Source organism: Ursus americanus, chromosome 22, assembly GCF_024610735.1.
Source record: "Ursus americanus isolate L20-20 chromosome 22, mUrsAme1.1.p, whole genome shotgun sequence".
Classification (NCBI taxonomy): Eukaryota; Metazoa; Chordata; class Mammalia; order Carnivora; family Ursidae; genus Ursus; species Ursus americanus.
In genome coordinates this window covers 52,942,581-52,955,159 of record NC_142148.1, presented here as the reverse complement: position 1 = coordinate 52,955,159, position 12,579 = coordinate 52,942,581, and the positions used below count along the sequence as shown (strand labels likewise).

Here is a 12,579-nt window from a genome sequence, read left to right as displayed (position 1 = left end):
ATCTTTAGAAGCTTGCAGGAGTTTTACAATTTGTCCAAGTCTTTTGAAATATCGTGATGGTGTACCTTGTGTGGGGCGGTTTTCATCCACAGTGCTGCATATTCAGCGGGTCCCTTCATTCTGGCAACTGGGAGTTTTCAGTTCTGGGAATACTCTTTGGCATTACTGTGCTGAGGTTTTCTCTCTTGCTTTTCCTTATTTAGTTTTTCTGGAAGTCTTATTATCCGGAACTTGGCTGTCCTGTGCAAAGGTTGTAATTATCTTAATACCTTTTTCTTCTTCTTCTTCCTTCCTTCCTTTGCTCCTCCTTTTCTGCCTTTTTTTGGGGGGGGGGGTCTTTTTATTCTCTATTCAGGGAGATGACTTCAGTTTGACTTAACCTTTTCTTTAGTTTATTATTTCTGATTTCAGAAAGGTTCTTTAGATTTCCAAGAGCTCTTTTTCTATTTTTCTAGAAGAACATCCTGTTTTTCTTTATTGATTGCAGTGTTGTCTTACCTCTATATTATTGATAGTTTGTATAGTCTCTGTTTCTTTTAGGTTGTTTCCTTCCTTCTCCTGTCTGACGTGGTGGGGCCCTTTGACTTTTACATCAGGGTATTCTGGGTGGGCCATGTGTTGGGGGTCCCCAGGGTTAGTATCTTTAGATCTGTCTTTTGGAGCTGATCAGATTCCCCAGAAATATTCTCCAGTCTCTTTCCGGCACAATTCTGACTTCAGAATCTGGAAGCCAGCGGTGTGCGTGTGTGGTCTGTTGTAGGAGAGCTGGAGAATTCACTGTTCACTGTATATACGGTCATTAAGTCCAGCTCTGTTCAGTGCAGCTGGGCAGGGTGACTTCAGTCCATAGACGCCTTTACTTTTCCGGGGAATGCCCCCTCCCATCTTCTTTCAGAATGAGGGGGCGTCACGTTGTGCCTGGTGTTGAGGTTCTGGTTTCAGCTTCCATGGCCTTCCCCGGCTCCTCTGTATTTGGGGCTATGCCTTCTTTACCCCCGTTCTGTCTACACTGCTGCTGCCACTTCTGGTCTTCTAGGACACTGCTGTGCAAGTGGAAGTGGTTCCCGTGTGTTCCACTGCTGAATTAGGACCTGGCTTTCTTGGGCCTGCTGCCTCATTTACTCTACTTCAGTCTGTTATAGTTTCTGTCTCCTCCAGGTTTCTTCTTTTTACTTTTTTGTTTGGGTCTCAATCTTCCATGTTAGAAGATTTCCTCAGTACTTCAAAAATCTTGGCTTTTTTCTCCTTTCAGTTCTCCCTGTGCTGTTTCAAACATTTTTTAAAAAGATTTTATTTATTTACTTATTTGAGGGAGTGAGTGTTTGCACAGGAGAGAGAGCAGAGAGCACAAACGGGGAGGGGCAGAGGGAGAGGGAGAAGCAGACTCCCTGTTGAGCAGGGAGCCTGACCTGGGGCTCCATCCCTGGACCCTGGGATCATGACCTGAGCTGAAGGCAGATGCTTAACAGACTGAGCCACCCAGGCGCCCCTGTTTAGAACATTTTTAAAAAATATCTCTTTAGTATAGTTTTGATGGAAGGCAGTGGAACAGATGTCTATACTCTGTCATTGTATCGTGCACTTATTAGCCAACCACACCCTGTTAATTTATGATTTTTGATATGTTTGAATAGTTTCCAGTTGCTTCACATGTATTTCTTTTCTTTTCTTTTTTTTTTTTAAGATTTTATTTATTTATTTGACAGAGAGAGATACCAGTGAGAGAGGAGACACAGGCAGGGGGAGTGGGAGAGGAAGAAGCAGGCTCCCAGCGTAGGAGCCTGATGTGGGGCTCGATCCCAGGACTCTGGGATCACGCCCTGAGCCGAAGGCACACGCTTAACGACTGAGCCACCCAGGTGCTCCTTCCTGTGTGTTTCTTAAGTAGAAATAGGTTTGAAGACAGGGACGTGGTGCCCTCTTCTCACCCCTCATCCCAGGCGTTGCCCAGTAGGCTTGCGTGGGAGGTGATGGAACTGGCTGAGGGGTGAGTTCAGTAGAGCTTCAAGAAGTGAAAGGAAGGGGGTTTTAATGCGCATGTTGTCTCTCCTTGTCAGGTTCTCTGAGGACTATGGAAAGAGGAAAGAGAAACCGGGAGCATTTCCTTTAAACCCACGTTTGATTTCTTCACAGAGTTACCGTGGCCTTCAGAACTGTGAGTATAATTCTCTTGCTACATTTGTGTTTTGGTGTTTCCTTTTGTTTTGATTTTTCTTTCATCTGTCTTAAGGTTTCTTTGACATATACTAGAAACAAATAAAAGCTAGTTGATTTTGCAGAGTAGGTGAGGGAAGAAATATTAGTTGTTTAGTGCCTTTTATGTGTGGAGAGAGGCAGGCAGGATGACAGTCCTGTCCCTGATAGTTGTGACAGTAGCAGCATGTGCCCTAGAAGAGTGCCCCAACAGGGTCAGCACTGGGCCATCCAGCTCCTAGGTGAGTCTCTGGCAGTAATCCCCTGAATGAGGCTACCCTTTGCCCCTGTTTCACATTTGCATAACTGAAACAGAGGTTAAAGGTTACTAAGTTAGTAAACAGCAAAGCTGGGATTCAGACTCAGTCTGGCTTCCGAGCGTGTGCTTTTTACTTGTGTTTTATTCTTATGGGCTCTGGATTCAGATGTTGGCTTGGCTGCTTACTTACTAACTCTTCTCTAACTACTGAAACCTAGCTTTCTCTCCATGCGAACTCTTCACTGACTACTTTTTTTTTTTTTTAAGATCTTATTTATTTATTTGACAGAGATAGAGACAGCCAGGGAGAGAGGGAACACAAGCAGGGGGACTGGGAGAGGAAGAAGCAGGCTCATAGCGGAGGAGCCTGACGTGGGGCTCGATCCCATAACGCCGGGATCACGCCCTGAGCCGAAGGCAGACGCTTAACCGCTGTGCCACCCGGGCGCCCCTCTTCACTGACTACTTAAACCTAGCTCTTTGCTCTGACAAAGGGTGCTGGTGATGGGACCGCTCTCCCAGGGTTGTGGTGAAGATGCCATAAGAAATGTGAAATGTGCTCAGCATTCACAAATGTTAGCAATTGCTATTCGGTGGCAGTTCCCCCACTTTAATGAGAGGAAAATTAAGCTCCAGAGATTCGGTTATTTGTGATTTGTTAATTTGTAACCTTGGCACTTGTGCTGCACTCCACAGTTGGGAGGTTATAGAATTGAGATTCTATTCCAGTTTGTCTTATTTCCAAAGACTGCTCTTTCTGGTAGGCCTAGTGGTAAATCGAGGACAGATCGTTGATAGAAGATTCATCAATCTGTCTTGTGGTATTAGCATTGGTAAGATTTTAGCAATACATTGCTTTGGTGTAAAAGCCCCATAAACTTAGACTTCATGGATTCAGAATTCAAAATCATTATAATTACGTTGAATTTGACTTTGGCAAGTGTGTTTGTCTTAGATGTCCAAGGGGCAGGACCCTGGATTGTTTTTCCATTTCCTTCTGGGGGTCAGTTCACTTTCCTCCTTTGTTCTCCTTTCTCCTCCAAACCCACTTTTGTTTCTGCCAGGATTAGGTATTAGGGAAGGGAAGGAAAATTGTGTCACGAAGTTTCAGTTTCCAAGTAAGGCCTGGAAGTCTTGCTCCTTTTCTCTGATTCCTTCTACCCTTTCTTGGCTACGAGAGGCACCTGTTCTGTGTGCTGTGCCAGGTGTGACTCTGCTGTCTTTTGGAGAAGGCCATGCCCAGCTGTTTACATCCCTTGTCTCCTCCCCACCCTCCCTGCACATTTCAATGTTTCTTCCTGTACCAGTGGGCTATATTTATTGGGTACAAGTCTGTTTCTGCATCTTTAAGGGCAAAGATTTTGTTATTTTGTTTCTGCATGTTTTCTGCTTGACCCATGGGTAGTTTTCACTAAATGCTGGATGAAGTAGTGTTTAATGCTTGCCACAAAATAAGTTCTCTTTTCTTAGTGGATCCAAACAAGAGGGAGAATATCAAGTATAACTTTTCATCAGCATTAGCTATTAAAAATCGTTCGTCATGGTAGAGCCCAAGACAGTTTCATATTTAGCAGAAATTACACAAAATTTTTCTTCTTAATGGGATGTGCAGCGGAACAAAGGCCTGACAGTGAACTGAGAGCCCGTTCTTGGCTCACTGGAACTTTGAGCATCGGGATATAATCTGCTGCTTCTAGTTTGGCCCTCCCCTCCCCTCCCCCCCGTTTGAAAATATGTAAACCCAGGAAAAATACCTTATAACCAGTGTTTCTATAATTGTTTCCCCCAATTCTGGACAACTGGTGAGGCCACACGAGTAAGCCTGGCTTTGTACAGCATCGACTTAATGGTGTTCCTCTGAGATCCGGGTCCCTTGATGTACCTGAGTGCCCTGGTCCACTTGAGCCCCTGCAGGATGGATCAGGTTCTTGGTTCTTGATTTGTTTTGGGGTGTTGCATTCTTAAGGCAGAACTTGGGATGGAGGTGTTTTACAATCAGAATTCTAGGAAAGCAAAGCAAAGTTTTGGAGGAGTTGAATTGCTGAAATATGTATGGAGATTATTTTCAGGGTTAATGGGGTGTGGGGAGGCAGTAGACAGAAAGGAAGGTTGCCCGGAGACCCATCTGAAACCCCCCATTTGGTGAATAAAGATAGGTTATTTAGCGTCAGGGCAGCTGAGAACAATTGACATAGATTGAACTGTGAGGTTCTGGGGCTGTTTGTCCAAACAAAGAGTCGCTAGGGTAAGGCGGTGCTGGCTGTCGGCTCCAGAGGGCAGCTGTCCCTCCCTCAGTGTTGAGCCCTGAGATTCGGCTGAGGTTTGAAAGGCTAGTGTGTTGGGAATAGACACTGGTGGTGGGGGTTGGAGGGTGGGGGAGAGTAGAGGACAACCAGGAGATTGTCGGCACGCTGTTCAGGGAACCAGGTGAGCGGCAGCGGAGGCTGGGATTGGAGCAGGAAAACTGGAGGTGGTGAGAAGCAGTTGGGCCTTGGATGTATTTCAAAGGTAGAAGCAGTAGGATTTGCTGACAGATTGGATAAGGGGTGTGAGGGCAAAGGGAGGAGTTGAGTTGACTAGAAGGCTCTTGGCCTGGGCAACTAGATGGGGGGAAGGCTGTGGGTGGAACTTAGTTTAGAGGGGCAGATGGGGAGCTCACTGTAGGCATTTTAAGTTTGTGATTCTGTTCGGGATCCAAGTAGAGATGTCATGTAGGCAGTTGTAAATAGGCATTTGGAGCTTGGAAGAGAAGTCTGAGCTGGAAGTGGCCATGAAAACGCAGTGACACTCTGTGGTCACCGAGGGAGTGAGCACAGAGAAGACAAGCAAGCCTGAGCCTCGGGTCACTCTGCCATCGAGTGCTCAAGGACGAACATGAGCAGTGTTTGGCACAGAGCAGGTGTGAAGAAGACCACAAGCACTGGCACCATGGGAAGAAGGGAAGAAGTGTCCAGGAGGAGGATGTGATCAACTCTCTGAAGTGTCAGGAAAGGTCATGATGAGGACTGAGGTTTGGCCTTCGGGTTTGGCGACTTGGAGGACACTCTGGCAAGTGCTCGGCGCAGTTTGGGGGCGTGGTCAGAATGAAAGCCCGCCTGGACGGTGGTGTGAAGGGGGAGAGGGTAGTGAGAGATTGCATCTGGGTGACTTAGGTCCAGGGTGTACGGTCATCCTCACACTTACTCACCGTCTGGGTGCTGAGCAACGCAGCCGGGTCCCTGAGGTCCGTGGTGGTGTCTTCATGTCACGGGCGGGGAAAGGTCAGGTTCAGAGCTTACAGTAGCTTTCTCAAGAGTACGGAGCCGGCAGGTCTCAGGCCATGCACGCTGTCCTCAGCTGCCCTGTGTCCTGAGGGTGGAGAGGGTGGAGAGACACTGTTGAAGGGGGAAAGGGGTAGCGTGGTTGAAAAGTTGTAGGAAAACACTTATGTCCTGCTGGAAGTGCTTCTGTTTAGGATTCTTTCTTTTTCTTACTTAGAAATTTCACTTCTATCAGAGGGTGGTACGTGCATGTGTTCAAAAGTAAAACAGTGTTGAATGGTTCATGCAGAACCCAGCGGGCTCCTGTCCTGCCTCCACCATCCGCCTCCCAGAGCTGCCTGGAATCCTGCTTATCTGTTTCTTGTAGCATTTCTGTCCATGGTTCCCAGCAATATCTATGTAGAGGCAGGGCCATCGATGCGTCACTTTTAGAAAAAGTTACATTTTGAACTCCCATCTTCCCCCACATAGTTGTAGCACAATTTTTGTTTAGAGCCATAATTTGGCGAACTGTTTTGACTTTGTTAATGTTGCTCACTATTGAGCTGGTGAATGTAGCATGATTATATTCCCTTTTAGTTCCACTTTTTGTTTTCCTGTTTTCTTGAGCTTAACAGTTGCCACTTTTTTTTTTTTTTTCTGTTTGCTTGATATTCTTAAGAGTTCTCACTCTCCCTGACAGTAGGGCCTCTTAATAAAATTTGCCATCTGCTCATGTGTATTCCTTCTGTCTTCACCCCCAGGGACATCTGTTTTCTTGCATGCTGGACAGGTTACTCTCCCATGGTAGCAGGGTTGAGGTGCGTAGGGCAGATCCTGCAGGAGCAGGCGAGACCGGGTAGAGAATCCTGATGGGGAAGACAGTGATGGGGAGCTCAGAGGGAGGGGGACGGTGTCCTCCTGAGGGAGCAGGTCCGGGCATGGTGAGTGGGGCTCGCGGTAGTTGGGGAAAGGCATTCCAGGTGGAGAAGGTGAGAAAAAGCAGAGCGGGACGAGATCGGTTACTTTTTGTTAACCTACAAAGCCTGTATTGTGGCGCCTCGCTAGGTGGTACATGTTAACTTAGTTACTGACTCTTCCTTTAAGACCTTTAAATAGATTTCCATGGAAAATGTGACATTCAGATCGTTAAACATCTGTCATAAATTTTTTATTTTTTGAAAGATTTTATTTTTTAAGTAATCTGTACAGCCAGTGTGGGGCTCAAACTTACAACCCCGAGGTCAGGAGTCGTACACTCTACTGACTGAGCCAGCCAGGGGCCCCCGTCATAAATTTTAATATTTTCTTAAAACCTGCGCATAGGATATATCAAGACACTTAAATCCAAGAGATCATCTTAAACTGTTGATTCCATGTATTCATGGAAAAATCTTTATGGACTATCCCGTCACTGAGGCGGCCCAGCCAGTCATCGTGCAGGCGTGACCAGTGCAGCCCCCCGCTGCGGTCGTCAGGCGGGAGCAGGATGAGCGACCACAGGACGTTTCAGAGGCTGCTCTGTGTCTAGCTGGATGCGCAGGATGGTGTGCAGGGAGGCCGCGGTGTCGCGGAGGCGGGCAAGCGCAGCCCTGTCTCCGTGGCTCAGTTAGGGAGGCCCGTCGCGAACTCGGGAACGAGTTGGTGCAGAACCAAGAGTGAGTGGATTGGCTTCTTTTGAAAAGAAGCATCGCGCAGTTTGAAATGCTGAGGCAGGATTATAGGAAATAAAGTCCGTAAGTGCCTTTCAGGACTGCCAACTCCAGGGCACCTTTTACGTAAATGTGCTGCACCTTTTATGTGGGTGCCTGGCTATTCTCATGGACGGTCAGGAGCCTGTGTTTAGTTCAGTGGGTCCGCCGTGTCCAAATGTTACCTGCTTCCTGAAGCTTCTGCTTTATGCTCCAGGCTTTGCGCAGGACACCCTTTATCTTGCCAATAGTAGTTACGTTTGTGATTCAGGAATTCTACGTGAGGGAAGTCGTCAGAATTGTGATACCTGCCGTTTATGTGTGTCATTCATCGTGTGTTTTGAGTTGTGTGTAGTGTTTATAATAACAAGGTAGGGATTACTGCCCCCACGCTGCAGAGGAGAGCCCGGAGCCAGATACCAGTCAGCCCGAGGCTCCACGTGGTGGTGGCAGGCTCTCCTGTTCCTTGACATGAAAGCTTAGCCCTTGCTCTGAAGTGCACGTGGTGCTCCTGTGTGCGGGCTCTGCTTGTGATAGAGAGGGGGAGGGCTGCCGCCCACCGAGCGGTCTGCAGACCCTCAGTATTGTCACGTGCCAGCCGTGCTTCCGCCACGTCGGAATGCGTTGTCACTAGTGTTGCCAACCATTGCACGTGGTTCCCCGTCATTGGTGTTTCTGCTCATACTGAAGAAAGATTATGGATTCATCCCATACTTGTAAAAATGGGAAAATAGGTCTGTTTCTGACCCTAGTAGTAGGCAGGCAGCTTTTCCTGTGATTCTTACACTCTGACTAAGGGGGAGAGAGGATGTTTCTTTCTTTCTACCTGCTTTGGCATATCGTTGCTATCTGCCAGGGGGGAGGGGCAAGTGGGGCGTTGGGAGTGGCGATGGCAAGGAAACATGTTAGATTTGTGTCTCCTGCTCATGAATTCTAAGTGCTTTAACAAAATAGACAAACTTTCCATCATTTCTTCTTTGATAAACTGTCTATTAAAAGGATAGGTGTCTCAGCAAAAAATTCAACTGGAAAAATGGTGAGAAGCTTTGAGTAGATACTTCATCCATTTCCTGTAGATAACAACATGCACACAAAAAGACTCTCCCCATCATCCCTCATTAGGGAAGTGCCCGTGACAGCCGCAGTGGGTAGCGCTGCAGTCCTGTGAGAATGCCTCCCATTCCCACAAAACAAGGCAGCAGAAGGGGACAGTGCCCAGGTGCAGGGCTGTGGGACAGCTAGAACTACAACGTGCTTTGCTGGTGGGGATGCAAAGGGTTATAACCACTTTGAAAAAGTAGTGTGGCAGTTTCTTATAAACTTGAATATATGCTTCTCATACGATCCAGCAGTCCTACATGAAGGCCTTTACCCAAGAGACATGCAAATTTATCTCTACACAAAGGCCTGCATATGATTGCTTATAGCAGCTTTATTCCTATTTACCGAAGATGGAGAACAACTCGGAGGTCCGTCAGGTGGGAAATGCGTGAACAGGTTGCGGTGCACCTGTGCGGTGGGGCAGTCCTTGTACAGCAACACAGAGGTACTGACTGCTGACATCCTCAGCAAAACAGGAGCGCGTCCAGAGCGTTCTGTTACGGGCAAACACAGAGCTCTGTACAACTGTGGTTCCCCCCTGATAACATTCGGATAAAGGCAAAACTATGGGAACAGATTGGATCAGTGGTTGCCGGGGGCTGAGGCTAGGGGAGGAGAGGACTGAGTACAGGAGGGCGTGAGGGTGCTTCGTGGGTGATGGAAGTAGGCCATGTCTGCCCTGTGATGGTGGTCATACACTGCCTGTGTCAGTCAGAACCCAGCGAACAGTGTTTTACTGTATGTAAATTTTACCTCAATAAGCCAAACCCAAAAAAAGGTGGATGACTTATGTATATACACACGTAGGTATTACACACACACACAGGCACACACATTTATACCCACGCTTGAGCTCCCTTTTTCTTTCCAGTGGATTAAATTTAATTTTTCTGGATTAGGTATCCTGAAAGTTTAAATGAAATAGATTGTAGCACAGACACTTTGTGAAAACAGAGGATCTTGGAGTCTTTGGTTGATTTTTACATTCTTATTCACGACCTGAAGGCTTTATAATGTGGTTTGTTTTTGTATAACATGGTTATGTAGTATGGATGTCACGTAATTAGCATAAATAAAAGATGTTTTATCAGTTAAATTATTTTAAGATTCCTTCCATGTTGTTCAGGCTCTTGTAGCTGTGGAGAAAAATAGTTTTACTAGCTTTAAAAATTAATAAAAAATGTTTTCTTTGATTCATGACAAACTTAATTATACAGTCTTCAGCTCTGTCTTTAATCAGCTGTAATTGTAGGGTATGATTATATTTCAAACCGCTAGACCTAAGAATGTACACAGAAAATAATACAAGTTAGCTTCACCAAACGTAAGGCTTCATTGTAGTTGCGAGTCATGTCTCTTCACAGTATGTAAGAGGGTCGCTTGTTATTAGTATGTGGTGCTTTGCGATGCCCTGCAGAGCAGTTGTTCAGCATTTTTTCCTAATAAACCCTTCTTAGCAAAGCCACAACAGTGGGCAGGGAGGGGGATTAGAGTGGAAAGTTGTGTATTTACTTTTCATTTAAAAATCAAAATCTGACTATAGACAATAAGAAGGCCATTCATTTAAATGATGAGGTCTTCCTTATTTTGCCATCAGAGGATATTGCCGTGTGTGGTTATAATGGAATCTGATACAGTAAGATGCAGTGTAAGAGGCCCTTCCTGAGCTGCTTTATGTTTGCTTATCCCGTGCGCTGCTCTGGGGGCTGGGGGCTGGCTTCACTGTCTCTGGTAACCTTGTCCTCTGAATGGTCATCACGTAGTCAATATGCACTAACGGCCTCCGTGACCGTCGTGTTTGGGAACAGAAGGAGTAGGCTGCTCTGCCTTGCGTTTGTTCTCGTCTGACTGTCCCTGTGTTTTGCTGTGGGAATCTGTGCGCTGACTGGTTTTGAGGGTTTGGCCCCTGCTGGGATGCTTCTTACAACTGGCGACCTTTCCAGCTGCTGTCCGCCAGGTGGCTGTCCTGCTGCAGTTGTCACCGTGCCGCCGCAGGGGCGCTGTGTGGGTCCCAGTGTGAGTGGTGTGTGCCGCTGGACGGCCCGCCCGCGTGGGGGGATGTCTGCGAACAGCTTACAGTGTGACTCGCTGTTCCACTGAGAGGTTGTATTTGTAGAATAGAAGAAAAACGGATGTGGAGCATGAAGTTTGAAAAGTGTTTAACCGTGTTTGTTTTCTCTTGTGGTTCAAAAGGGTACTTAACGGGTCTTCTTAAACAAAATGTACTAAAAGATATTAAACTCCTTTGGGGTTTTTCTGGATGACTCAGGATCCTCAGTACGAACACCTGTCATTTTCAGCGTGTGGTGGCCCCGCTTCTGCTATTTTCCTCAATATGAGGCTGTGTGGCGGGCAGCCTCTGAACACCCTTCTACCACCCTTTCTAATTTGCTACTCCTTGTTTTTGTTGTTGTTGTTGTTTGTTTTGTTTTAAAATGAAGCCTTGTGTGTTTTTCTGGAAAAGTTGTAAGTAGTATAGGCAACTTCCAAATACCCTTTCACCTAGATTGACCAGTTGTTAACATTTTGTGACATTTGCCTGCATGGCCCCCTCCCCCCACCTCTGGATATAGAAGTACACGTGGCACATTTATTTTCACACACTGGAAGAGAGTAAGTTGCATACTTCATGCCCTTTACTCTTAGATACTTCAGGAAGTATTTACCAAGAAGAAGGACTTTTGGGGCGCCTGGGTGGCTCAGCCATTAAGCGTCTGCCTTCGGCTCAGGTGATGATCCCAGGGTCTAGGGATCGAGCCCTGCATCGGGCTCTCTGCTCTGCTGGGAGCCTGCTTCTCCCCTCACACTCCCCCTGCTTGTGTTCTCTCTCTCGCTCTCTCTGTCAAATAAATAAATAAAATCTTAAAAAAAAAAGAACAAGGACTTTTTACATAGCCCAAAATAATCAGTATAGTTATCAAATTGGCAAATTTAACATGGGCCACTCTGTAGTTTACAGTCCATATTCACAGTTGCTCTGTTAATTACAGTAGTTTTCCCCCATACAGGACCCAGTCTAGAATTACATGTGGTATTTATTGATGTTTCTATGGTCTTTTTAGTCTGGATATGTTTCTCAGCCTTTCTCCATCATGGAGACTGTTCTAATTGTTTTGTAGGTCTTTCTTCCGTTTGGGTTCCTGTGATGTTTTCTCATGATTAAACTCAGATTACGCATTTTGGGGGCCAGGCTATCAGAGAAGTGGTGCTGTGCCTTTCTCAGGGCATCATATCATTTCTCATATCCATTATTCGTCTCAGGATGGCACATGATGCCGGCTTGTTCTGTTATTGGTGAGGTTAACATCTAGGAATTTGTGGGGCTGCAGATTCTTGGACCCTACTCCTGACCTGCTAAGTCAGAAACTTAGGGCTTGAGTCTATGTTTTTAACAAGCCCGAAAAATGATTTTGATGTATTCTAAAATTTGAGAATTACTGATCTCAGGTGATCAAGTTAGGGCGGCATCTGCCTAGTGTCTGCTCTCTAAAATTAGCGTTTATCCTTTGTAATGAATGAGGAAATCTGTAGGGAAATATTTGAGGCTCTGTGACCTTTTGGGCCTTTAAACTGATCGTTTGGCGCCCCCACGGATGATTCTTGCTTGAACTAGTTATTACTAGGTAGTCGTGCAGTGGGGACGCTGTTCTTCTCACCTGTCAGCTGGCATTCTCCCTTAAGGAGAGTTTCCCCTCCTTTGTTGACTCACTCAGTTGTTCACCCAGTAGTACTTCACGGATGCTTGTTTGATTCAGGGGCTTATAGTCCTTAACTCTCATTCATTTTGATGCTGGAATGCCCCCTGATTTGGTTTTCCAAATCATCTCCTGTGTTGTTTTGACACGTCCCCATTCTTTTCTGAGCACGACCTTCCTTTTGGCACAGTAAGATACTCCCAGCATTTCCTGTAGTTTCTCTGCCCCTGTGGTGCAATCAGCTATTTCTCCAAGATTCCCTGGTTCCTTTTGGTGGGAGATGGAATTTAGAGGCCGGGATCTGAGTGGGAGGTGTGCTCCTTTGCTGCCAGGTATTACTGCTTCCCAGCGCTTCCTGTGTGTGTGCACGTGCTTGTGCAGCTCTGCTCCAGATGCAAACA

General features: G+C 46.3%; 1 protein-coding gene across 1 annotated transcript in view; it reads left to right on the top strand.

Moving 5' to 3' along the window:
- The window catches only part of LOC148108178 (uncharacterized), a 128,267-nt gene that overhangs the window by 24,739 nt on the left and 90,949 nt on the right, over window positions 1-12,579 (top strand). The window contains exon 3 of the mRNA XM_087853895.1: window positions 2,058-2,155. Coding sequence (XP_087710021.1) covers window positions 2,058-2,155 — 98 coding nt within the window. The remainder of the gene's footprint in view (window positions 1-2,057; window positions 2,156-12,579) is intronic.